General features: G+C 57.4%; 2 protein-coding genes across 2 annotated transcripts in view; both read left to right on the top strand.

Moving 5' to 3' along the window:
• The window catches only part of TBC1D2 (TBC1 domain family member 2), a 37,314-nt gene extending 24,897 nt beyond the window's left edge, over positions 1-12,417 (top strand). Inside the window, exons 8-13 of the mRNA XM_075560209.1 lie at positions 477-664; positions 1,362-1,832; positions 5,191-5,311; positions 7,433-7,618; positions 8,016-8,137; positions 8,496-12,417. Of these exons, the coding sequence (XP_075416324.1) occupies positions 477-664; positions 1,362-1,832; positions 5,191-5,311; positions 7,433-7,618; positions 8,016-8,137; positions 8,496-8,709 (1,302 nt within the window). The 3' untranslated portion in view covers positions 8,710-12,417. The remainder of the gene's footprint in view (positions 1-476; positions 665-1,361; positions 1,833-5,190; positions 5,312-7,432; positions 7,619-8,015; positions 8,138-8,495) is intronic.
• A 1,422-nt stretch (positions 12,418-13,839) lies between these two features.
• The window catches only part of CORO2A (coronin 2A), a 66,353-nt gene continuing 54,718 nt past the window's right edge, over positions 13,840-25,474 (top strand). The window contains exon 1 of the mRNA XM_075560207.1: positions 13,840-13,963. The gene's annotated coding sequence lies outside the window, so the exon portion shown is untranslated. The remainder of the gene's footprint in view (positions 13,964-25,474) is intronic.

The following is a 25,474-nucleotide window of genomic DNA, read 5'->3' as shown; positions in this document are numbered from 1 at the left end:
GACATGTGCTATGTCCTTGTGGAAGAGCCTTGCAGAGGCAACAGAGGGCGAGAGCCCAAGGTGCAGAGAAGGGAGCCTGGCCCTGGACATGGCACAGACAGCCACCCAGAGAGCATGCCCTCGGCCCATACCCCACGCCGGCCTGTACACAGAAGCCGTCTGCTCCACACCAGAAGCAGAGAGCGATTCTGCACCCCACTCCCTTTGACCAGTGAGGAAGCTGAGAGGAGAGGCAAGTGGCTGAACCAGGATAGGACTGCATCCGCACCCCGCCTCCCCATTTTGTCTGGGCCTCTTGCCCGGATCCTCCTGCCGTGCTGTAAACCCTGTCATGTGGGCCAGCTCCTTGCCCAAGGGTCCGTGGGTGGACAGGAGGTGGCAGGTGAGGGTTAGAGGAAGGGCTGGGTGCCTCTGCCAGTTTTGGGGGCAGCCGAGCCCAACCAGGTGGCCTGACCACCTGCACTCCCCTCCCTCAGTGTGCCTATCTCCAAGCCAAGAACTGCCAGGTGGAAAGCAAGTACCTGGCCGGGCTGCGGCGGCTGCAGGAGGCCATGGGGGGCGAGGGCAGCAAGTGTGTGGAGCTGCTGCGGCAGCTCACCCAGGAAGCACTGCAGCAGGAGGCCAGAGAGGCTGCGGTGGACAGCGTCGGGCTGAGCCCCATCAGGTGAGCCCAGCGGGCCAGGCTGCTCTGTGTGACCCATCTGCACTGGTATCCTGGTTAGCCTACGTGTGGCCGACAAGAACTGCATCTATAGCCAAGAAGGGCAGACTCGGGAGGCAGCCCCTTGCCCAGGGTCAGGCATGGGCAGGGGAACCCAGCCCTGGCAAGGCACAACAGGCGCCCTGTACTTCTGGAGTCAGACCCAGCTCTCTCACTGTGTGGTCCCAGACAGGTGGCATTACCTGTCTAGTCCCGAGGAGGTGTGGGCTGTGGCTCCCTGCTTCGTAAAATCCCTAGGCAGCACATGCCTGGCACAGTCTGGACAAATAAGTGCTGGTTAGAGGGACGGCCCCCTGGAGCCGGCCCCCATGCTCCTGCGCCCGCTTGTCCTTGGTGCCTCCCTCCGGGGGCTGTTGGCTGTAGCCTGCAGGCTTCTACACAAGCAATGTGGGCCTCCTCAGACCCTGAATAGTCTAGAACGCAGGGAGAGCCAGCACCTACTGACTGCCAGGCACTGTCTCAGCCCTAGCACCAGGCAACAGGGAGCTGGGAGCGCTCCCTGCGGCAGAGCAGGGATTTCCATGCCCATTTGCATTGCAGCAGAGCAGACTGAGGCTCAGTCTTGTGAGTTGGGAAGCCCGCAGCCCCGGTGCAGGGAAGGGCCCTGCGTGGCATGACTGACGTGGCCCTTCTCTGGCAGTGAGTACGATGAGTATGGCTTCCTGGCGGTGCCTGACTACGAGGTGGAAGACCTGAAGCTGCTGGCCAAGATCCAGGCACTGGAGGTTCGCTCCCACCACCTGCTGGCCCAGGAGGAGCAGCCGCTGCGAGAGCGCTGGGCAGCCCTGGGGGAGCTGGCACCCTCGGCGGAGCTCAAGCAGCTGCTGCGGGCGGGCGTGCCCCGAGAGCTCCGGCCACGGGTCTGGAGGTGGCTCATCCACCTCCGCGTGCGGCACCTGCAGGTGCCCGGCCACTATCAGAAGCTGCTGAGCCAGGGCCGGACCTGTGAGCACCCTGCGGCCCGCCAGATCGAGCTGGACCTGAACCGGACCTTTCCCAACAACAAGCACTTCACCTGCCCCACTTCCCGCTTCCCGGACAAGCTCCGCCGGGTGCTGCTGGCCTTCTCCTGGCAGAACCCCACTGTCGGCTACTGCCAGGGCCTCAACAGGTGAGCTCCCGCCTCTGAGGGTCCCGAGAATCCATTACTCACAGGTCTGCCTCCTTTGTTCCCTCCTGGGCCTCGTGCTCCAGAGGGCACACTCACATGGTCACTCGCTTGCTCGCACAAGAAGCCTCCCAACTCACAGGACCGGTGCTGCCGGGCTCATTCTCTCTGGAGCAGAGAAACCCACTCAGAGGAGTCCTGGGCCAAAGGGAGCTTGCCCCTCCTCTCAGCAGTGCTGCATCCCCCAGGGCAGGCATCTGACCGGCCAGCTTGTAGTCGGTGTGCACTTCCATCCCATCTGCAGAGGCTCCGGGAGTCTAGAAGGAGTGGTTCTAGTGGCCCCCAGGGCCGCCCCTCGGAAATCCCTGGAGCACTAGCGCTTACAACCTCTCAGGTGTTGCCCAAAGCAAATGGGTATGAACAGTCTCCACCCTGGTAGCAGAGTCGGGCTGCTCACCCCAAGGTCAGCAGTTCAAAATCAGTCACTGGTCCTCGGGAGAAAGGTAAGGCTTTCCACTCCTCCAGAGAGTGAGTCTCAGAGACACAGAGGCAGTTCTACCCCACCCTGTGAGGTCGCTCTGGGTCAGAGTCGTTTGTGTTGTGTTCCGCTTCTCTGGTCTCAGAATAGGCAGCACTTGGCGCTTAGTGAATGCCTGGTCAGCACGCAGAGGGCCCCCATTCAAACTTGGTGCTTTGTCTCCATCCAGCCACGGGTGAGGCTGAGCACAGGATGTCCAGTTGCTGAAGGTTTGAAGTTAGAGCCCAGCGTCTCCTTAGGAATATGTTCAGATGCCATGCTGATGCAGCGTTTGCTGCTGGGGTGTCTGTGGATGGCCGGGTGCTCATTCATTCCAGCTGAGTAAAACTCAGACTTCTCATTCCTTCAAACATAGTAGTGTTCAAGGGGGGGGGGGGGGCGGACAGCAAAGCCTCTTTAAGAATATCTTTGAAGGGATGGAAAACTTTGAGATTAATAAGAACGCTTGATATGCTTCATGCCAGGGCTCAGGTAGGAACGGACACTCTTGAAGCCAGGAGGGTAACATGCCGACCTCATTCCATCCTGGTGAAACCCAGCGAGTCTACACAGGAGGCTGGGCCAAGTGCCCATCCTGCTCTCTAGCCCCAAGCTGCAGCCTTGAGACCACCTGCCTTCCCACAGAATGAGGACTTTGGCAGAGGCAGTACCAAGGGCCCTTAAACTTCCTGCAAGGGGTTTTAGGTCATGAACCCAATCCAGTAACTCCAGAGGTGGTGGTCCTTTGCGGGGCAGAAAAGCAATCCTGTGGAATGGAGCTTTTGAGGTGAGCCCCAGAGGAAGAAGCTGCTCCCAGTGGACAGAGGCAGCCTGCCCACAGCACCCAGGGAGTGGAGAGGGCCCCAGGGTGTTGATGGTTTCTCTGAAGGTTCTGTTTGTTTGCATGTGACAAGCAAGCAAAGACCATGGGGACCTGGGAGAATACACTATTGCTTTAAATAGAAAATTATTTGTATTTGTAGCTTTTTCAATCGGGATGGTGCAGTGCTTCCTGTTAAAACAGGAACAAAAGCCTGTCATCTCATCCAGTCGATTCCAACTCATAGTCACCCCTGTGGCACAGGGTAGGACTGCCCTGTGGGAATAAAAGTCTCATCTTGCTCCTGCAGAGCTGCTAGTGGTTTTGAACTACTGACCTCATGGAACCTGAGCTCTAACCCAGTAAGCGACCAGGGTTTCTGAGAGCATTCTATTGAAAAGAAGGCTCTTAAAGCCCAAGTCCGCTAAACCCAGGTACACAACTTGTCTGAATTCTGCCACCTAGTGACGGCAGTTAGAACTGCCTCTGGTACCTCAAGAGGCCTGACCTTGTTTCTAAGAAAACAAACACATCCACTCTCTTTAAAAGGTAACAAAGTGCAAAGTGGTGATTCACTGCTGATATACAATTTAAAGCCATAGTCCCTGGAAAATGTTTTCTGACTTCCTATATCTGAGGGGGGAGTCGCTAAATGTAGTTTGTTCTGTCCCCCTGCCCCACCCCACCCCCGACTTGAGTTGCCCCTCTCTCAAGGGTCTCCTTTGCAGGCCTGGGTGGGCCTGAACTCCTGGTGTGGGAATCCCACTGCGGCTCTGTCCTAGTGGTCCCAGCAGCCTCAGACCCCTGGCCCGATAGTGTGTTCAGAAGCTGAGGCCAACACGCAGCTGCCTCCTGGGCTGAGCATATCTGAAGCTCTTATGGAATGGGGGTGGGACTCTGTGTGGGAGTCCTGGGTTCCCCTTTCAACCTGCCACCAGCCACCTGCATGAACTCAAGCAAGTAGTTAGCTTTCTGAGCCTATGGAATAAGGAGTTTGTTTGACCAGGGAAACGCAGTAGGAAGCAGCTGCCTAAGAGTTTCTAAGATTACCTGTAGACTCATTGAGTGGGAAAGAGTGCCATGATCCATTAGTTATGTCTGCCCTGGGTTTGGACAAAGCAAGTGGTGAATGGGGCTCCACATCTTTGCAATCCCAGAACAGGGCTCTAAAAGCCCCATCCTTCATCTCTGAGCACAGAGCCTCCAATTTCCCAGACCCTGTGGCTATCTCTCCTCTCATCCAGTCAGCCCAGACTCGGATTTGTACACACACTTGAGCCAGAGGGGAGGAAATGCCTTCCTTGTATAGTTGGGAAGGAGAAGCGATAGCTGTATTCTTTAATCAGAGTCACGTCTGATTTTGAAAAAGGCCTGAGCCTCGGAAGCAGTTGGGGTTAAGCATCCAGTCACGTAAGACCTCAGGGGAGTATAAGTACTTAGACACGCGTGCTCTTCTTCACATGCTGCATTCACAGGGCGGCTGAGGCTTCCCAGTGCTGTCCCGTGGCATCTCTCTGTCTGGGGGCACTGGCTCCTTTGGACCTCATAGTTGATGCCTGAAAGGCCCACTGGCACCCCAAGCTGGAGGGGACCTTGCTGAGGCTTTGCTAAGATCATGTGCCTCTAAGGGGCACCAGAGGGTGCCTGGGCCTCCAAATCTTTGACACGCGCCCTTGTGCTCACCTAGTGCCTGGGGAGGTCTGTGGTCCCAGGAGGACTTTGAATCTGAAGATGCAGGTAGCTGACATTTAGAAGGAGCTCACCGCGGGCCCAGTTCTGTGCTGGACCATGAGCAGTGTTGGTTCTGGTTCTGTTCATCCTCACAGCAGTCATTGTTATAAGGAGTCCGAGGCTCAGAGAGGTTAAGTGACTTGCCCAAGAGCACCAGCAAGGAAGCACCAGGACCAGCATTCACAGCCATGCTCGGAAGTGGCCGGAGCTGTGCAGTTGAGACTGCTGCACGTGTAGCCCTCCCCAGGAATGGGAACCGAGCCTGGTCACTCAGGCCTCCTCCTCCCACCCAGGCTGGCAGCCATCGCCCTGCTGATCCTGGACGATGAGGAGAGTGCCTTCTGGTGCCTGGTGGCCATTGTGGAGACCATCATGCCAGCTGACTACTACAGCAAGACGCTGGCGGCCTCCCAGGTGAGCGGTGCGGGGGCCACTGGGAGGCTACAGGCTAGCACCCTTCAAGAGGGCAGGCAACTCTCAGGTAGTCCTTTGTCTCTGAAAAGTGGGCCAGTTGCTTCTGGAGACTGCCAGGAGGTTCTGGTGAGCGGATGGGCATTAGAATTGTTAGGGCATAAACCGCTGCTCCGGGCAACCTGACCGATGGACGGCAGCTGCTTACCCCTGCATGCTGTGTCCATTCGCCCAGCCCTGCTCGCAGCAGAGCCTCCGTCACCGTCACCTGTTGCACATCAGCTTTTAAATCTCTGAAGCAGCTTCCTTTGTACCAGACCCACTGCTATCCAGTCATCTCGGCCTCATGGTGCCCTGACCACCCTGCGTCCCCAGCCTGGACATCTTCACAGAGGCAGACTGCCTCCGCTTTCGCCCACAGAGCAGCTGGTGGATTCAAACCGCCATTAGCAGCCCAACACTCAAGGCACTGTGCCACCAGGGCTTCTTGCCCGAAAATAAGGCTAAAAGCCATTGGCACCTGTTTCAACTTAGCTACATGTTCTTAAAGACACAGACCTGGTCTTCCTTCCTGGCCCAGGGCCACTCGCATCCAGTGGCGACACTGCTTAGAAGCAACTAGTGTTGAGGGCAGGGGAGAAGACAAGACCTAGCATCACCTGTGGTTTGCTACCAGGATGCCACAACTGGAGGCCATGGAGGTTGGGAGATGGGGCTGGGAGTAGGGGAGGTCTCCGGAGAACCACGACCACGCCTCTGTCTCATTGCCCACCCCACACCCCTCAGCTGCTCTCTGAGCGCACGCCAGCCCTGGGGTCGGCCCTCCACTGAGTGGCTCTGTGGCCTTGGCAAGTGGCAGCACCTCCTGACCCCAGGCTGGTCCACTGGTGCATAAGAGTGAAACTGTGCCCCAAGCGGCAGGCAGCCTTGTGGAGAAGGGTATGTGGGAAAGCACATCAGGCCTCCCCTCTCGGCCCCTGTTCTACCCCATTCTCGCAGGTCAGCCCTCCCCATTCCTGAGAGGCCACCCAAAGAGGACTTGTTCACTTCCCACCCCTGGGACCTCCAGGCTCCACCCACCACCACCCCTCCCTGTCCCAGTGCTGTGGAGTCAGCCAGCCATGGTGTAAGGCAGAGCCCTCCACCTGGTAATCCCGCCTGCCCTGCCCTGTCTTTCCCAGGTGGAGCTGAGAGAAGCCAGGGAGGAAGGTCAGGCTCACAGGGGCATCGGTGGGCAGGCTGGCGCTCCCTAAGGCCAGGCTGCTGCTGCCCCTCTGCTCGGCCGTCTGAGCCTGTAGCTTGTGTCCTGGGTGGGTTCTGCACCTGGAGTCACGGGTGGCTGCATACCCTCTGGCACTGGCTGCCGCCAGGGAAGCAGGAGGTGAAGGGCAGGAGGCCCATGCTAGCCAGCTGGCTCCCTGTCAAATGCCTCCTGCCCACCCCTTCATTGCTCAGACTAGATCGCATGGCCACCTTGGCTCGCAAGGCAGGTGGGGGAAATGTATTGTTTTTTTCCTTCTATGACTTAACATCTGTATGATTGAGGTGTGTTGAGCAATCTGTGGGGTTTAGGTTTGGGGGGATTTTTTTGTTTTATTGACATATAATTCAATCATATTAAAAAGTTGTGTAGTCATCACCACAATCAATTTTGGAGCATTTTCCCATTCTCCTACCCATTTTTTATTAGCTCCCCATTCCCCATGCTCCCAAGGAACCATTAATCCAGCTACTGTCTGTAGGTTTGCCTCTCCTGGACTTCCTACACGGACAAAAGTACTGCAGAGGGCCTTCTTCAGGAAGAGCCCCGAGTACAGTGTGGCCCCAGCCCCTCCTCCAGCCCTCTGCACACCAGCCTTAGACACTCCGACGTGGCTGCCCTTCCCCTCCGGCACAGGTGGCGTGCTGTGCCTGCCCGTCTGGGGCCACGTGCTGGTGGGCTTGTGACCCAGCCAGGTACAGGTCCAGCTTTTCCAAGAGTCCGTGCCTGCTGAGCTGGACAGGGCAGGGCACACTGAGAGCAGCCCCAGGACTGGTGTTGGCTGGCCACATGTGCAGGGGTGGATGGGGTGGAGGCAACCCCTACCCCAGAACAGCAGGTGACAGGCCCCTCGCTGGTGGCAGGTGGACCAGCGAGTGCTCCAGGACCTCCTCGCGGAGAAGATGCCCAGACTGATGGCGCACCTGGGGCAGCACCACGTGGACCTCTCCCTCATCACCTTCAACTGGTTTCTCGTGGTCTTTGTGGACAGTCTCATCAGCGACACCTTCCTGCGGGTCTGGGACGCCTTCCTCTATGAGGGGACCAAGGTAGGCTGCTTCCCAGGACCCCGGAGGGTGGCTCCGCACTTTGCCTCTAGCGGTGACCTCCCTGGGTGGCACGGCAGCTGTCTCCTGCCTGCATGGAGGGTGGGGGTGCAGGCCTGAGCCCAGCTCTGCCGCTGACCTTGCAGGGAGGCTCTAGACAGGCCCTTCCCTGCACCCCAACCCACCGAGCAGTGCTCCACACAGTTCACAGGCACGCTTGGCACTGCCCTCTCCCTCCTGCCAGAGTCCTGTGCAGAGACCTGGCGCTCCCCTCAGACTCATCACGTCCAGACCCCCACATTCCAAGCTCCGTGCTAACCCGCCTCACAGCAACCCACACCACCCCTGCAGCCTGGTCGGCGCCTCTGAGCCCCACCTGCCCCCACCCCTCCACCCCCAGGTAGTGTTCCGCTACGCCTTGGCCATTTTCAAGTACACGGAGGAGCAGATCCTGAGGCTGCAGGACGGCCTGGAGATCTACCAGTACCTGCGCTTCTTTACCCGGACCATCAGTGATGGCTGGTGAGCGCTCCCACCCCAACCTGACACCATGGGGAGGGGACCAGCTACCCCAGCACCAGTACCCCATGATCCAGCCAAGCAAGGACTGAAGCTTCTTAAATCCCCTACCCCCTCTGGGGGTACCTTACTGCCCTGCACCATGCCATCCCCTTCCCATGCCCCCTCCATGTCTCTCTCTGACTACGTTGGGAGCTGCCCTTCCCAGCCCTTCTGGTGGGGTGAGATGTCCAGAGTCCCCCCTGCCTCAGCACAGAGGCCCGGAGTGGGACAGCCAGGCAGAGGTGCTGTACTCCAGGATAGTGAGCTGGACTCCCCTCAGCTGGCTGTCTTTCCTGCCCGCCCCTCCCTCCCCCACCAGGAAGCTGACCAGCATTGCCTTCAATGACATGAACCCCTTCCGCATGAAGCAGCTGAGGCAGCTGCGGGCTGTCCACCGGGAGCGGCTGGAGGCGGAGCTGCGGGAGCTGGAGCAGCTCAAGGCCAAGTACTTGGAGAGCCGGGCCTCCCAAGGCCAAACAGTGCCTGGGGGCTGCGCCAGTGAGGAGGAGGGCGAGGGCGAGGGCGAGGCCTGACGTGCCGCCTCCCTCCCCAGAGTCCTGTCCACTGAGGACAGGCACAGATGAGGGGCCTAGCCCCAGGAGCCTCCTCCCAGTCACCTGGAAGGTCGCCTCCCCTCTGGGGGCCCTGCATTTCTATCAGGACACTGTCTGCTGTGAGATGCCATGGGGTGGGTCACATCTTCACGGCCACCTGCATAGGGATGCCACCCTGCTTCCCCCCAACAGATCACTTGGCCATGTTGGCCAGCTAGTGCTGTTGTCACAGGGTCACCTGGATGATCCCAAGGGAACAGGGGAAAGATACTCGCCTCTCAGCGCTGAAACGGTTCTCAGTGACCACTGTGCCCAGATGGTCCCAGGGCAGAAGTCAGCCCTGTGGCCCAGGGCATCTGTGGCTGCTGCTTGTGTGGGCATGTCTGCAAGACCGGCCATGGCCCCCACCCCACCCCCCAACCCTACTCACCGTTGGTCTCTTCCCATGCAGCTGGACCCTGTGCTTCTGGGGTTTGGGCTGCTGGGACCACATGCCAGGCCTAGCTTCCCAGCTCCCCCTTCTGTTCCAGCCTGACTGAGGGGAGGGGAATCCCTAAAACTCCTGCCTGCCACCAAGGGGAACTTCATGTGAGGACTGGGCCAAGTCCCTGGGCAGCTGGCTGACTCTGGCCTCTTACTGACCTTCACAGACGGAGGCCAGGACTGCCACCTCCTCTCTGACGACGGGGCAGGGAGCGGGGGTAGCACTGCAGTCTGCAGCCAGTTCCTGATATGACCACCACACACACACACACCAGCAGTGGCCACCACCACTGCCTGCAGGGAGCCAGCTCCCTGGAGCCCAGTGTTAACACTCCTAGGTCCTCCCTCAACTCAGAGGCCCCTCCCACCACAGCAGGGATCAAGGTTGGCTTAGCACCCTCTGATAAGAAGGTGGGGCAGGGGTCTCACAGGGAAACCACCATGGATTAGCAGAAAGACCCTCAGAACTTCTACCTCTGCCCCGGTGGGCCCCCAGTCTCTCTGTGAACTGGAGGGGTCTGTATACCTGCTACCCTGTGCCCAGACATGGGGATCCCAACTGCCGCCACCTTACTAAACTGGAGGCCCCTGGATGCACAGCAGTGGCTGGAGAAGCCAAGACGAGAATGCTGGCCCTTAAAGCTCAGGCATCACCCCACCCTATCCCAGCTCATCCCTGCAACAGCAAACAGGGATGGGGGGCGGTTGGCTGCTTAGTCCCACCAATGAGCCCTGCTTTGGCTCTCTTTCCTTTCCTCGCCCACCTCTGGTCTCCTTTGCCCCTGCTCCATCCTCTCCTCTTGTCCCTGGTCCATTCTCCAGGAGGGCCAGGTTCTCATGGGTTAGGTGCTAGGTTGAAAGGTCAGCAGTTGAAATTCATTAAGAGTCCGCAGGAGAAATGCCTGGAGATCCACTCCGATGAATATTCCAAACAGCACTGGTTCCCACCAGAGCGGGCCCTGTGGCTTTCTGAGAGAGTGATTCTACAGGAGAGAGATGAGAGCCCTGGAACCCCTGTGGGGCAGTCACTCTGACACACCCCACATCCTCCCCCTTTCTCACTTTCCCTCCCCCCATCCTTTTGCCCCCGCCTTTCTTCCTGCCACTCCCCTCCCCCTGCCCCCAGGCAGAGGAGGGGCTGTGCCAGAGAAGGGTGAGGAGACCCCTCCACTTCTCAGCCTGGCACACAGCACAATCCCCTCAGGGGCTTCCAGTGTCCTGACTGGAGCCCTGTGCTCAGATCCCATTCTGGTATCCCATGGCCTGATACCCCAGTAGAGCTGGGACTCCCAGGACAGTGGGGATGAGCTGGTGGAGCTGCCCGACCCTAAGTGCTCAGTGAAGCCAGGCTGGGCCAGTTTGGAGAGCAGGCAGCCGGGGCTCGGAGAGGGTCACTAACCTGCCCAGGGACGCACAGCGGCCGAGTTGCTGAGTGCAGTCAGATCCCAGGTAAGCACCTCTGGGAACCCTTGCTGGGGCCTAGAACAGCCCCCAGGGGGCAGGCTTGGACTGGCCTCGACTTGGTGATCAGCGTGATTGGGAGAAATGGGAGGAGAGCCTGTCTTTGTCAGCAGTGGAATTGTGGCATCTCCCAGGAAAACTGGCAGCTTTGCAGATAGCAAGGACACAGCAGACTGGTGGGGAGCGTTACACCCACCTAGGGAGTCGGAGGCTGCACCTCAGAGCCTGACCACCCGCCAAGCCCCTGCTCTTCCAGGAGGGTGTGTGGGACCCACCCCCGGTGTCAGGTTCCTGCCTGCACCACAGCTGTCACCCCCATCCCCAGGGGCCTTTCCCCTCCTCCTTGTGGGGATCTGATCCCTCTCAACCCCCTTCTTACCCAGGGGATGGAAGGAACCACATGCTCAAAATGCCCCTCCCTTTCCAGATGGAGACCACAGGAATCTCTGTTTAGGGTGACAACCCGAGGAATAAAGGGATATGTCACAGGGTGGAGGGTGACACTTGGGTATGCTACCCCTCAGTGGGATGTGCACACCCCATGGATCTGTGATCCCCCAGTCATGGGTCAGTCAGCTCCAGTTTCCCAAAGGCCCAATAGAACTCCACCCCCTTGTCCTTCCTGAGAATTGGTACACAAAGGGGTGGGGCTTTGGAGCCCATCAGTGGTTGGGGAGGAAGGGGGGATTGAGGCCTTGCTCAGTGAAAAGGTAGTGATGCTGTAGGCTTCAGGTTAGGAGGGAAGCCTTTGTGGGTGAGTGCCACAGAGCTGATCTAAAGGACCCCCTGAAGGTCAGGACCAATAAAAATGCAGATGCCCCTGCTCTGTGGCTTCCTAGCAGGATCTCAGCAGGTTACCCCTGTGCTGGTCTGGGCTTTGCTTGTGTGGGAGGGGCCAGGGACTGCTCTGCGGCTGTGTCCATGAATGCCCCCTGCCTTCCCTGTACACTCAGCAAACCCATGAAGTGTCCTGGATGTGTGGAACACAAAACCTTCCCTTCTAGCCACCAACCACGTCACACTCTTAAAAACCCCAAACCCACTGCCAGCAAGTCAGTTCCAACTCAAGTGGCCCTTCCAGGGTTTCTGAGACAGTCTTTCCAAGGGCAGACTGCCTCATCTGTGAAGGGTTCTGCCACCAGCCTTGGGCCTAGCAACTTGTCACGTCTGTAGCTCACAGTGCCACTGGGAGAGGTGCAAATACAGGGTACACCCACAGGACATATGAGAAGACTTCAGAGGGGAGGGCGTCTGGGGCCAGCCCCACAAAGATAATGCTGGTGGGAGAGAATTCTTGGCAGAGGGGACTGGTGAGGGCATGTGAGTGGGGTGAGCAGCACATGGGGGTGCACTGGAGAGGCTTCCCCAAACACTAGATGTGTTAAGATACTCGGGTGATGTAGAACACAAATATCCCCGGGGGGGGGGGGGGGTGCGAACAACAGAAATGTGGATGAAGAGATAGTGGATGGTGTAAGATAAGAAAATAATTTTTCAAAGGGTCACAAGGGAGGGAGGGGATAAAGCTGATACCAAGGACTCAAGCAGGAAATATGTTTTGAAATTGATGATGGTAACATGTACAAATGTGCTTGATACAATCGATGGATGGATTGTGACAACAGCTCTAACAGCCCTCAAATGATTTATTTTACAAACAGATCATCAGGTGGATTCGCCTCAGAAAGGCTAGTGTCTGCCCTCTACCCCAGGAGTGATTCCAAATAAAAGATTGAACCATGAGTGCAGGCAGTCCCTGAAACTTTTTGTCCCGATGCTTTTTAAGTACCCGAGGCCCACCCTTTCATACTGGGGCCCACAGCATGCACTCTGTTTGACGGGCAGTCCGTCCGTAGGACCCTGTGAGAGGCTGGCCTTTGCACTGTAGGCAGTGGCTCTGTAGATAGGACCACAGATAGAATCAAGAACCTCCCAAGTTCTTAGCCCCTCTGCGCCTCAGTTTTCTTAACTGTAACGTAGGAATGATAGTAAGAATGTAGTAAAAGGATTGATAGGGTTAGATGAAGTAATACAGATAAATGGGGTAGTGGTTACATGCTGACCTCAAAGTCTACAGTTCAAAACCACCACCACCTCCTCGAGAGAAAGGCAGGTAGATCTCTATACCCATAAAGAGTTAGGGTCTCAAACTCGTGGCGGCAGTTCAACAGAAGGTGTGACCAGGAAGCCAGCTCTGGTAAGGACTGCAGCCTTGCGAACCTGCGGGGCACTTCTCCGCGCAGTAGAATGATGAGTCTGAGTTTGGGAACGAGGCTGCCTCTGGTTGAATGACTAGCTGTGGATCTTCATGGAGCGAATTAACCTTTGGATGCTTCTGCCTCCTGGTGTGTAAAGGTGGCAATAGGCTTGTGGGAAAGTGAGGCAATGCATATAGGTACTCCCAAGGGTGCCTGGCACATCGTAAGCACTCAGTAAGTGATCTCAATTCTGACGCATAGCGACCTTGTGGCACAAAGTAGCCCTGCCCCTGTGGGATTCAGTGACTATGCTTCCTCTTTCTCCCACCGAGGACCTAGTGGTTTCCAACTGCAGACCTTACTGTTAGCAGCCCCACGTGTAACCCAGGCCACCTGACCAGCAGGGTTTCCAATTACCTCCTACTGTCTACGGCCATGGGGGAACCCAAAGCCAGCGACTCTGAGCGGCGGCGCCCCTCATGACTACCCAGAGAAGGGGGGGGGGGGGAGGGCGCGTCCGGGGGTTAGTCCTAGACGCTCGCAGGATCCTCTAGGTCCTAGAGGACCACAAGCCTCGCTTGCCACGCTGAGAGTTCCGGCTTAGAGAGCTCTCCTCCCGTGCCAGGCTCTGCGCGTGCCCTTTCCCCAGCCAGGACCATTTTAGCTGATCTTCCAACCACCCTACCGGCTCCTTGCCCCCAAAGAGGAAATAGGCACACAGGGAGGTGGAGACCCCCGCCCCTTGCCGCGCACACCAGCGGGACCGGGAGCCCCGCGGTCCGACAGCGCCCCAGCCAGCCTGCGCTCCGCGGCCAAGCGATGCGCCCCGATTCCTGCGGCGTGTGCGCGCCTGCTCTGTGAGCGTGTGCGCGCCGCGGGGAGAGGGAGGAGGTCTGGCGGGAGGGGGCGGAACTTGGGCCAGGACCCCGCCCGTCGGCCCCGCCCGCCCTCTGCGGGGCTGGGGAGGGTGTTGGGGAGGAGGAGGCATCGGCGCTGGGCGCGGGGACTCACCAGGAGGCGCGGAGCCAGAGCCAGACGCCGCCGCCGCCGCCGCAGCAGCCGCCGCTGCCACCTGCGCGGCTCTCAGCAAGGTAGGACGGCCCCGCCGCAGGCCGCGACTTCGTGGCCCGAGCGATAGGGGCGTCGGGCGGTACGTGAGGGAGGGATGCTGTGGGTGGTGGGCACCCGGGAATCGGAGCGCCGCGGGGGGCCTGGCGGGGCGCTGAGCACCCCAGCTCCCATTCCCTCCGCATGACCTTGCACAAAACACTGCCCCCCCCGACCTCAGTTTCCCCCCTCGGGAAAGCGCGCGCAGTGGTGGCCCGTTCCTCTGCGGCCCGTGAGTAGCAGCTACCCGCAGGTCTGGCCTCCAGACAGCCGGGCCCGGGTGAGCACTGTCGGGACCGCCCACTCCTCCCGCAGGGAGGGCCGCTCACCCTGGGCGCGGCCAGCCGACCCCATAGGGCCTGTTGTGGACCCAGAGCCCTGCAGTACCCATAGCGGGCCCTTCCATACCTATGGCTGGATGACCTGCGGACCTCAGCGTTATGATCGGAAGCAGTAGGTAGCTGGGCAGAGCCAGACCCCAAGTTCCCTCTCCACCTGGGCATTGCAGGTAGGGCGGTAGGAGCCTTTCCGCCAAGACTGGCGTTACCTTCTAGGGCTAATCTGGAGGGCGCTGGGCGTGCGGCCACGCACTGGGTGGGCCGCACCCCTGGGTATCCTCACCACTAGGACTTAGGGAGGGTGTTGGATGGCCCTCCCCATTCCTCATGTCAGTCAGGTGCTGGCGACCAGCCCTGGATCCCGCTTTGGCTCCTGGCCACATGTGGACCACAGAGTGGTGGCAGGGCCAAGAGACCTGTGTCAGCGTGGGTGGGTTGGGGCTCAGGGACAGAGCACGTGTCTGAGGGAGTGTGACCCCATGGCATCTGTCCCAGGGCCTCCGGAACATCCCCTCAGGACGGTCCTGCAGGCCTGTGGTTCAGCCGGTCCTCTGCAGGGAGCTCTCCAATGCATAACACCATTTGCTGCCTAGAATCTATGTTCCAGTCATTACCCCTTGGTGGCCCTGCCCTGGTGGTGGGCAGTGATCGTGTGCCTTAATCTGCTTGCCTCCTGACCAAGCAGCCCCAGGCTGACACTGCCTTCTGGTTCAGTCAAAGGAGTGGCTCAGGGGGGCCAGCTCTGACTATTTGACCCACCCCTTCTTAGTCCGGATGAAGAGGAAGATGCAGAGCCTCCTCAAGGCCCTGCCCTGCCCACAATCCTCATTCCATGGCCAATGCCCACCCACTACTTGCCTGCCTCATCCCCCCGCCCACTCACCCTGATTGAGAGAATGCTTCTGAGAATCCGTTCTGGGCCTTCTGGTCACTCTTTTCCTCCTTGTGAACTTACCAGGGCTGCTTATAGCAAAAGCTTCCTGGGACAGGAGGAACCGTCTGGACAGGTGATAAGCTCAGCGTCATCAGGAGTATGTGAGCAGAGGCTAGATGAGCCCTTATGAGGGCGACCAACCTTTAACCCCCATCACTGGGATTCAAGGACCAAAGCCGAGTGAACATGACCTTGCCATCCAGTCCTGGGTGCCTCGAACCTGGGGCTGCACCACAGATGAGTGTTATTACAGCCTCGTAAAAGCAGACTAAGTATACATGCTGCCCCTCAGCACAGCTCTGACACACAGGCCTAAGTGCTGCCTGTCTCCTGTCATCCCACACGTGTGTCTTCCTGACCTTGTGTTCAAACCATGTTGGCCTGATGTAGGGCTCTGGCAGATGCCGGTTATTCAAATCATCCCATGCTAATAATGTAAAGAGGCACCATGTATGCCATTGTGGGACGTCTCTGCTGAAAGGGGTCTTAAATCCTCGCACTCAAGGACCTCATTCTGCAGACAGGCGTCCCCTGTCCCCAGAAGTCATACAGCAAACCAGTTTCCGAGTCCACACATTCTGATTGATTCCAAGACTGGAGTTGTGCTGGTTTAAAAACACACACCACACATGCCCCAGAGAAAATGAAACCAAAACTCACTGCCACCAACCCAATGCTGAGTCATAGAATGGCAATCCAGGACAGGGTAGAACTGCCATGTTGAGCTTCCGAGGACCGTAACTCTTTACGGGAGTAGAAAGCCCCATCTGACTCCTGAAGAGCAGCTGGTGGTTTCAAACTGCTGACCTTGCAGACCGCGCGCCCCAACATAGAACCACTAAACCACGCAGGCTTCTGCAGCAAATGAAAAGGCCATGCGTTTTTTCCTATACAATTAACAAAAGTCTATCAACATGAATTCAAATACCCACACTCACGGCCATGGCTTCAAAATGAATGGCCCCCGAGCTTCCGTCGCCTGAGTCTGGAAGCTCTGTGGACCAGAGGAAAGGCTTCCCTGCGGCCAGCCTCCCCACTCTCTTCACCTCTTTCTTTGCCTGGCTGAGAAATGCGAGGGGATAGACTTGGCGGTGGCTGGGTTTATTTCAGCTGACAGCCCGTGTCCTAAAGTTGGCACCTTTCTATAACTGAAACCTTGTCCTGGAAGGCCTGCGGACCACGGGAAGAAGAAAATCAAAGCAGTGGCCAGTCGATGCCACCCACTCCCTCTTCTCTTAATGACTTCTGTAGAGGCAGGCGGTTAGCTGAAAGGCACTTCAAACCCACCAGCCACGCTGTAGGAGAGAGACGCGGCAGTCTGGGTCCCCAAAGATTTCCGCCATGGAAGCCCTAAGGGGCAGTTTGACTCTGACCTTGGAGTTGCTGTGAATCAGACTGTATGGTTGGTGGTGGTTTTTAAAAAGCTTCGCTCCTGGGAAGGGGTTTCAGCCTTCAACTCCCGCTATGTCCAGATGGCTAGGAGGTGGCCTGTTCCAGAGCTGGGTGTGTTTTTGGTTCTTAATCTTCTCTACCACATCTTAGAGGACAGAGATCTTCAGGAGGATCAGGAAATGATTCATCGATAGCTTTTTCTCTTATTTCTTGAGCCTTTTCTTGTGAGATGGGTGGAAGTCTGCCACGCAGGTCTGTTTTCCGTCAAAGATTCATACGCATGTTGTTTCATCTCCTTGGTTACCATGCTCACAACTGTCTCATCGCCGAACTCACTTCCTCCCTGCGTCTCCTGTTTCCGTTCCTCCTTCCCTAACCCTTCTGGACTTTGTTGCTGGGCGCAGGGTGCCCTTTGGATCAGAAATGGCTGATTAGCCTAAGGTGTGCACACCTCCCCAGTAGCCTACAGTTAGTACTTCTAATAGGCCTGCTAATTGAACAGTGAGTCATGGGGGGCTGTGGGGGTGGGGTGGTGTTCATTTCCCCACCTGAAGGGTGCCTACCTGACCAGGAAGCCTGGCCTTTGTTAGGGTTCTGAGCTGGTCTCCCCCTCTGAGGACCCTGATGTTTGGCTGGCTTCAGTGCATGCCTTTCTTCACCTCTGCGGGCCGACTCTGATTTGCAGCCGCCATGAGAAACATTAAAGCATCTGAAGTGGCCGATAGCCAACTATTTCTCACTTACCGAAAAACGGTCATTTCACTCGGTTCCGCCTAAGTGGCCAAGAGGTAATTAAAGAACACGGTAATTGAGAGGTGAGCAAGGCGCTGTGGGCACTGAGAAGGTGTGATTATAAGCTTGGGGAGGACGGGGGGAGGGGCCTGTGACCCTTACCTTGAAGAATTAATAACAATAATAGCTAATATTTACTGGGTACTTCAGGAGCCCCAGGAGCGCTGGTGGTTATACATGGGCTGCTAAGTGCAAGGTCAGCAGTTGGAAACCACCTTGGGACAAAGACAGGGTTTTCTACTCCCCTAAGAAGTTCCAGTCTCAGAAACCCACGCAGCATTCCTGCCTGTCCCATAGGGTTGCTGAGTCCACATCAACTAGATGGCAGTGAGTGAAGGGTCCCGGTGGCCTGTCTGCCGAGAGCTGGGCAGCTAGCCAAAGGCTGGCAGTTTGAACATGCTCATGGACTCCTTCCTCCGGAGGGGGCGGTCTGGGATCTGGTCCTGTCAGTCACAGTCTAGGACACGATGGGGCAGTTCTCTACGGGGTTGCTGTGAGCTGGAACAGACTCGACGCTACAGGATCTGGGTGCTTAAGGCAGTGGTTCTCCACCTTCCTAATGCCGCTACCCTTTAAGGTGGTGTGCCGCTCCTCAGGTGGTGCAACCCCCCCAACCATAACATTATTTTCGTTGCTATTTCACCACTGTCATTTTGCTACTGTTACTGTGAAGGAGGTCGAGACCCACAGGTTGAGAAGCGCTGGTCTAAGGAAACAAAACTGCAGAGTCTAACAACCGGCCCAGTGCTACACAGCGGAGCTGGGACTCTTAGCTCAGGGCAGCAGGGAGCCATGGGAGCTTTGAAGCAAGGCAGGGGACTTGGCCAGAAGGCATCACTATTTGCTCCGTGATAAATATTGAGGAAAACCAAGATTTTAGAAACTAAGTGACTTGTTATCTTTTCCTTTCCTCAGCCCAAGTAATTCATATAAAGGCTTGGACGCAGTGTTGACTTTCAGTCTGCCTCCTGTGATTATCCCACTTCACAGGGAGACTCTAAGATCTAGGGTGGCAATGTGCACTCAGACCCATGTTGTCTGGTTCCAGTGGCCAGGGGTTCATGACCAGGAGGGGCCTTAACTCCCCTAACCCGGGACAACACCCTGCGGTGGCCTGGGGAATCCTACCGAGAGCCCATTCACTGAGTACCACCCCCCCTGGAATGCCAGGCAGGGCTCTATTGAGTCCCCCCACCCCCCAAGCCTCCCTACTCCACCACTATCTCACAAAGAAGGAACAGCAGGGCCTGGCGCGGTGTCTCTCAGCTGCTACTTGAAGTCCCGTGTTCCAATAAGGAGAAATTGGGAGCCAAGAGCACTCGCTGGGCGGATGGGACAGCTGCTTCCAGCCTGGCTCAGAGCCTGGATCTTGCAGGGCCTGGGAGGTAGCATGACCCCCCACAGGGAATGCTGGGAAGGCCTGTATTCCCTGGGTCCGAGGGTCTCAGCCCTCCAGCTAGCCATGACTGGAGATGGACAGGTGTTGGAGAGAGTGTCTGGGGCTTTGCCAAGCCAGGCCCCTCCGGGACGTGTCCCCTAGACCCTGGCTGCACATTCATTTCAGACTCCAGGGCCAGTGAGAAACCTTGTGGCGCAATGGTTATGCATTGAGCTGCTAACCGCGAGGTCAGCAGTTAGAATCCACCAGCTACTCCAGGGGAGAAAGATGAAACTTTCTACTCCTGTAAGGAGTGGAAATTTACAGGGCCAGTCTGCCCTGTCTTGCCCTGTAGGGTGGACAGGAGTCAGAATTGACTCTAACAGTGAGTTTGGGCTTGGTTGTTTTTGTTGTTTTTTTTTTAGTTTTCTATTTTCCTGGTGTCAGCAAACTCCCACAGCCCCAGCTCAGCCCCTGAGTGGCTTTGAGCCAGGGTCTTTCCCTGCCCACCCCCCACCCCCAAAGTGCCATCACAATGAGCCCAGCTGCAGGGTACAGTCTGAGGTGCAGGGTGGGGGGGAGTCTTGCAGAGGGCGTGGCATGAGGGGTGTACCCAATGAAAGGCCCCCTGTAGGTAGGTGTTCCCCAGGCCACCCCAGGGTGTTGGCCCGGGCTGGGGGATTAAGGCCACCCCAGCCAGAGCCCCCTCCTGCACCCTCCGCCTCCACCCCCGGCCAAGCGGGTCCCAGCCAGTGCATGAGGAAACGGAAATGAGCCCCAGGCAGAGTGTGGAGTCCAGGATTGCAGGCATCGGGCCACACGGCGGCCTGGAAGAATCCACACATCCCAGGAAGGGCAGCCTGGTCCGAAGCCTGGCCCAGCCACTGGTGTGCAGTGTAGGCAAGTCTTGTCCCTTCTCTGTGCCCGAGGGTCCTCATCCGTCCACAACCTGAGAGAGCTTTCCTGCTCTGTCCTCATAGTGGTCCGGACCCCAGTGCCCAGCCGTGTGACTCAGGACTGTGGGGACAGATGAGTCAGAGGGCCACCGCCTGGGAGGGCACAGCGCCCGGGGGAGGGAGTTCAGAGGAGGGCCGCCTAGTCCCGTGTGGAGGTGAGGGGGCTGCATGGTCCAGGAAGACTTCTTGGAGATGGTGATACCTGCGCTGGGTCACTGCTGGGAATAGGAGTCTGTCAGAGGACAGAGGAGGCCATTAATAAGTCACCTTCTCCCCCTCGAACCTCAATTTCTCCCCCTATAAAGTGGGAGTAATAAATACTGGCGCTGCCTAATTTATAGAGGTGTTGTGAGGTCCAAAGCCTCTGTTGTTGCGACCAACATATTTAGTCCGGCTCATATGGGCCCTAGAAACCCAATGCCCTGCCATCGAGCCAATGCTGACTCACAGTGACCCTGTAGGACAGAGCAGAAGTGCCCCTCCTGACGGCAGTGGAAAACCTCATTTTTCTCCCAAGCAGAAGTTGCTGGTTTCAAACTGCTGGCCTTGTGGTGAGCAGGCTAGCGCACTGCTAAGTCACCATGGCTCCTGTGGATCCTATAGGAGAGCACTGCCCCATAGGGTTTCCAAGGCAGTTGTCTCTATAGGAGAGCACTGCCCCATAGGGTTTCCAAGGCAGTTGTCTCTATAGGGGCAGATAGCCAGAGTGTCTCTCTTTCAGAGCAGCTTGTGGGCTCGAACCACTAACTGTTGGGTTAGCAGCCAAGTGCTTTAACCATTGTCCCACCAGGACTCCTTTAAATAATGGCAAAATACCCCTTCATGGTGACTTCTCAAGCCACCTGGCAAACACCAGGCCAGTGGCTGGACCCGTAGAACTCCTGGTCTGTTTAAAAGATCTGAACTTGAGCCCAGCAAGGAGTCCTGTTCACCAGGGACGGTTAGTGCCGTTAGCCCCACAGCCTGGATTTAAAGGCTCAAGGGTATTTCCATGCCAGGGTGTGGTACTGCCCAGAGGGCCCCGGGAGGGACAAGGGTGTCCCAAACAGCCAGAGGCCCCAGGGGTGTTCATTCTCCTTCTTTCCATTCAGGTTGTGCCATCTCCCATGTTCTAGTTGCCCTGCCCGCTCACCTCCTCGTTCTCACGAGAGTAATTTTTGACCGTTTGGTCTCCTGCGGATGATTTTTCTTGAAGCTTACTACTCATGAGTGATACTTCTTATCTTATGAGCCAGTCTGTTACTTAGCTAAAAGATGGTCTCAAGGGACAATTCCGGTTTAAGATTTGAACCCCATTTCAGGGTGGCCTTCTCGGGGAGTCCTCTGGACTTTATCTGTAAGGGAAGTCTGGGCTCTTTAAGAATTTGAATCTTGTTCCACATGTCGCTCCTGTTCTGTAGGAGTCCGTCCGTCCAATGTCGTGGCCCTGCTGGTAATAGTAGCTGGGCACCATGTGGCGCCTCTGGTCTCGGGGACGAGGCCGCGGTTCCTGGTCACCATGAACCCTGTGGATGACTTTCTTTCCTGAGCTTTTTCATTGCTTCTTGCTTTTTTGTTCTGGACAGCATTTGGAAATTCTGCTATGCCACAGGCATTTTATTTCCATGAGGGTTTTGGAGACTGCCTAAGCGCTACATTGTATCATTGTAATGTGTACTATCTGGGCTGGGGGGTTAGAAAGGAGGCACTCAGCCTGGGAATGTGGGGCAGCCTGGCTGGCACCCCACCCTGGCCTTACCCAGCGGTTGGAGACGCACTGGAGAGCAGGTCTGAGGTGACTCCCGGAAGGGGTGCCTCTCCAGGACGCTTTCCTTAAAATGGAGCTGGCGTCTTCGATGGGCGCGTGGGGTCAGAGCCAGAGAGGAGGGTCCTGCTAGCGCGTGGGCATCCTCTGAGCAGGCCTGGCACAGCTGCAGTGGGGCAGTGGGGTGTGGTTTGGGGAAGGGCCTGGGCTGTCAGGTGCAAGTGATATTTAAGGGCTCCAAGGTGAATGCCAGGCCCCCGCCGTCCCTTCCCCCCAATGATGCATGCTCTTGGTCCTTGGTCCCGAGACCCTCAAAGGCCCTCCAGCTTCCTTGAGAAGAAATTAAAGAAGCCGAGCTCCTGGCTTTCCTTGAAGGCAAGGCACCATCTGCTGTGCGGCCCACAGTGATTTCATCCTCCGTGAAGAAAGGAGAGACAATGCGCAGACAACCCGAGGGGTTGCAGCCCAGTTCCAGAGCGTGTAACCTGGAGGTTTCTGTGCGTCTTAGAACCAAGGAAATGTGACATCCCAGGCTCCACCAGACTCTTGATGTGCATTCCTTGACTCTTAAACAAACAAGGAGGCTCACCGCCCGCCCCTGAGTCAATTCTGACTCATTGTGACCCTAGAGGACAGACCAGAGCAGCCCCGTGGGTTTCTGAGACTGTCAAGCTTCAACAGGAGTAGAAAGCCTCATCTTTCTCCCATCTCCCACAGCTGACCTTGTGATTAGCAGCCTGACATGTGACCCGGGATGCCAGCAGGGCTCCTGCGATCCTAACACGGGTAGTACTTCCTGCCCTCGTCTTCCAGGCAAGGACATGGGGCCCAGAGACGCTAAGTCACCTTCCCAAGGCCACACAGCCAACAAGTGGCAGAGCTGGGATCTGAACCCCACTCGCCCTCAGATCCCACTGTGGTTTGTCCACAAGGAAAGGCTCCATCCAGAACCCTTGGGAAGAAGGGACTACCCACACTCAGGCGGGCCCCAGTGGACTGGTCGAGAAACGCTTAATGTTGTGTGCTGGCCGAGACCTGGAGGATGGTCGGGAAGACCATAAACCCACAAGGTCCTTTGAGAGCCACTGGCAGGGGTCCTCTGCTCCATCATCCCGCCAGGTGCAGCCTGGCTTGTGGCCCATCCCCAGGAGAAGCCTCAGAGAGCAACCCCACAGTGATCCCTGAGCCTTGCCCAGACCGGCCCATCCACTGATTGCCTAAGAAGCTAGCTCCACTGTGATTCTTTGAATGTGGCCTCTGTTCATGTAACGGTGACTATCTGCCTGGGAGTGCCGGCCTCCGTGCTAGGGTACTGCATGAAGCAGAGCAGACCCTCCCTCGTGGGCTCACAGACCAAGGGAGAGGTGGGCATAGCGGTGGAGTCCCACCTATCTCGGGGCAAGTATCTGGAGAGGAGGTGCCTGCAGAGTGGCTTCTGCAGAGGGCTGTGCCCGGCTCAGTAGGCAGGGAGCGCACCTGCTCGAGAAACAGCCCGTGCAAAGGTCCTGAGGCAGGAAGGACCTGAGCCTTTGAAGAAGTAAAAACATTGTGCTCTGCAGCCCAGGTCCCTGAGGGGAGAGGCTGGAGGGGTGAGGTGGGGCTGGTTCTGTTGGGCTGGGAGCCAGGACCAGGGAGCAGCAGGCTCAGATTTGCATTTTGAAAAGACCTGGCCAGATGACCAGGTGGGAGAGGAAGGCGGCAGTTGTGGAAAAGGGTGCGTGTGCAGATGGTGTCCGTAGGTAGGCAGAGTAGGGTGGGATGAGTGCAGGTTTGGTTTGGTGAGGGTAAGCGGACCTTTTGGACGAGGCTGGGTCTGGCTGGTCTGGCAGTGCCCTTCATGAGACTAGGATTCTAAAGGGAGGGGTGCTGGCTGTACCTACTTTGCTCTCCTGCCCTGGGCTGGTTTTCTCCCACCACCCGGGCAATGCTGAGAAATCAGAATCATCCGGTATTAGAATCTGACCCAAACCAAGCCCCTGCCAGCGAGTGTTTCCCGCCTCACAGCGGATCCTTTCTAGGGTTTCCGAGATGAAGCTTTAGCCCAGTGGTGTGTGTATGAGGGTGGGATGGGGGAGGATGTCCGTGGGTGGGATTTCAGGGGGCTGACAAGAGTGTCAGGCCGTGGAGCCAGTCGGAGGGGAGAGAGGGGAGTCAGGACGGCGAGTGGGAGAAGAGCTAGATGAGAGGCTCTGCCCACGCCCTGGGCAGGAGGACGGGAAACAGGTGGCCGTGGCCGGGCGACAACGTGTGTGCCCAGACCAGAGCCAGGTGTGATGACAGAGCCAAGCTCCGCCACATGGGCCGTGCCACCCCAGCTTCTTTGGCTGAGCCTGGTAGTATTGGGGGTCGGAGGTGCTGATAACAAGAAGCTGACGGTGGGGGGTGTGCTCAGCTCTGGCTCCTGGGTCCTAAAGCCAGTAGACTATTCTCTCGTGATGGCAACATTCAGGGCGTGGCCAAGAACTCCATGCCGACTCGTAGTGACCCTACAGGGCCTGGTAGGAATGCCCCTGTGAGCTTCCGAGACTGGAACGTTTTCCTCCAGTACAAAGCCCTGTATCTCCGGAGAAGCCGCTGGTGGTTTTGAACGGCTAGCCTTGCAATTAGCAGCCTCGTGTGTAACGACTATGCCACCAGGGCTCCTGTGACCAAGAACAGGGTCAACAAAAGGAGATGAGATTGTTGAGAGGGGAAACTGAGACTCAGGCCGTGGACTTGGAGAGTGGCTGTCCTTGTAGGTTCTCTGTGCTGTGGGTTCTAGATCCCAGAGGGCACCTCTTTTCCCGAATCTTCCTTTGGGAAGTAAGAGCCTGGTGCCTGCTGAGTTGAGGGTCTGGCAGCCTGGGAGGGGAACAGGGCCCCCTGAGGGGTGGGGAACATGGATCTGAGCCTCCCCTGGGCTGGCCCCACTGGATGGAGGGGGCCGGAGGGCCTGGGGATGGGGAAGCACACCTCATCTCTGTGGGGCGGGGAGTGCACAGGCGACTTGGCTGGGTGTAAAGGGCACTCAGTAGTCTAAGGTGCTGGCCAGGCACCAAGAGCAGGAGGTGGGAGCGGCCAGCCCTGGCAGGGGAGGATTTCATCACTGAAGTTCTTTGTGATTGCTGGTACTCCATGATGGGGGGAGGGGGGTGGCAGGGCCGGCTTCAGGTAGGTTTCAGCTTCTTGGTTCAGTCCCCTTAGAAGATGCATCCCCCTTCCCTGCACTCAGCCTGGCCACTCACTGCCCTCCTCCCCTCGCTTGCTCCTCACCACCCAGGCCTGATGTTGGCTGAATGCTCAGAGGTGCCTGTGTGATCCTACAGGCCTTTGAGCACTGGACAAAGAGAGACACGCAGCCCAAGTGGGAGCCCAAGTGGGGGCTTGATTTAGGAGGCGGGGGCACAGTCTGCACTAGGTTGTTTGATCCAGTGGTCCCATGGAAGGAATGCCTGGGGAGCTGGCTCCATGGAGATTCCATGGAGGAAACCCTGTTGGTCAGTGTGGGAATGAGAAGGTGTTAGGGGCAGGAGCAGGATTTCAGAGTTGGAACTGCAGAAATCCCAGGAGCCCCTCCCAGCTGTCCACAGCTGGGGCAGGCACAGAGGACCCACCTGGGAGTCCTACGGTGTCCAGGGCTGCAGTTGGTGGTCAGCGGTAGAATCCGTGACCCCAGGCCCCTAAGCAGGACCCTGCAGAGTGTCAGAAAGCAGCAGTAACTGCCTGCAGGGTGGCTTCCCAGCAGTCCCAGACCGGGTTTGCTGGTCCCATCTTCCAGATGGGAACACCAGGGCTCCCCAGGGAAGCAGAGTGCTTTCCGGTAATACTGGCCCACCCGCTCCTTCTCAGCTGCTGAGTCCAGATTAATGCATCCTGGCTGAATGTGCAAATTTAAAACAAAAGCTCTAATTAGTCCAGTTATCTGTTAGCTTGTTTCTTTTTAATAGCTTCGCCGACACATAGTTCACGTCTGCTACATTTC

Source organism: Tenrec ecaudatus, chromosome 10, assembly GCF_050624435.1.
Source record: "Tenrec ecaudatus isolate mTenEca1 chromosome 10, mTenEca1.hap1, whole genome shotgun sequence".
Classification (NCBI taxonomy): Eukaryota; Metazoa; Chordata; class Mammalia; order Afrosoricida; family Tenrecidae; genus Tenrec; species Tenrec ecaudatus.
Note: the sequence above shows the minus strand (reverse complement) of the source record. Positions and strands in the feature narration are given on the sequence as shown.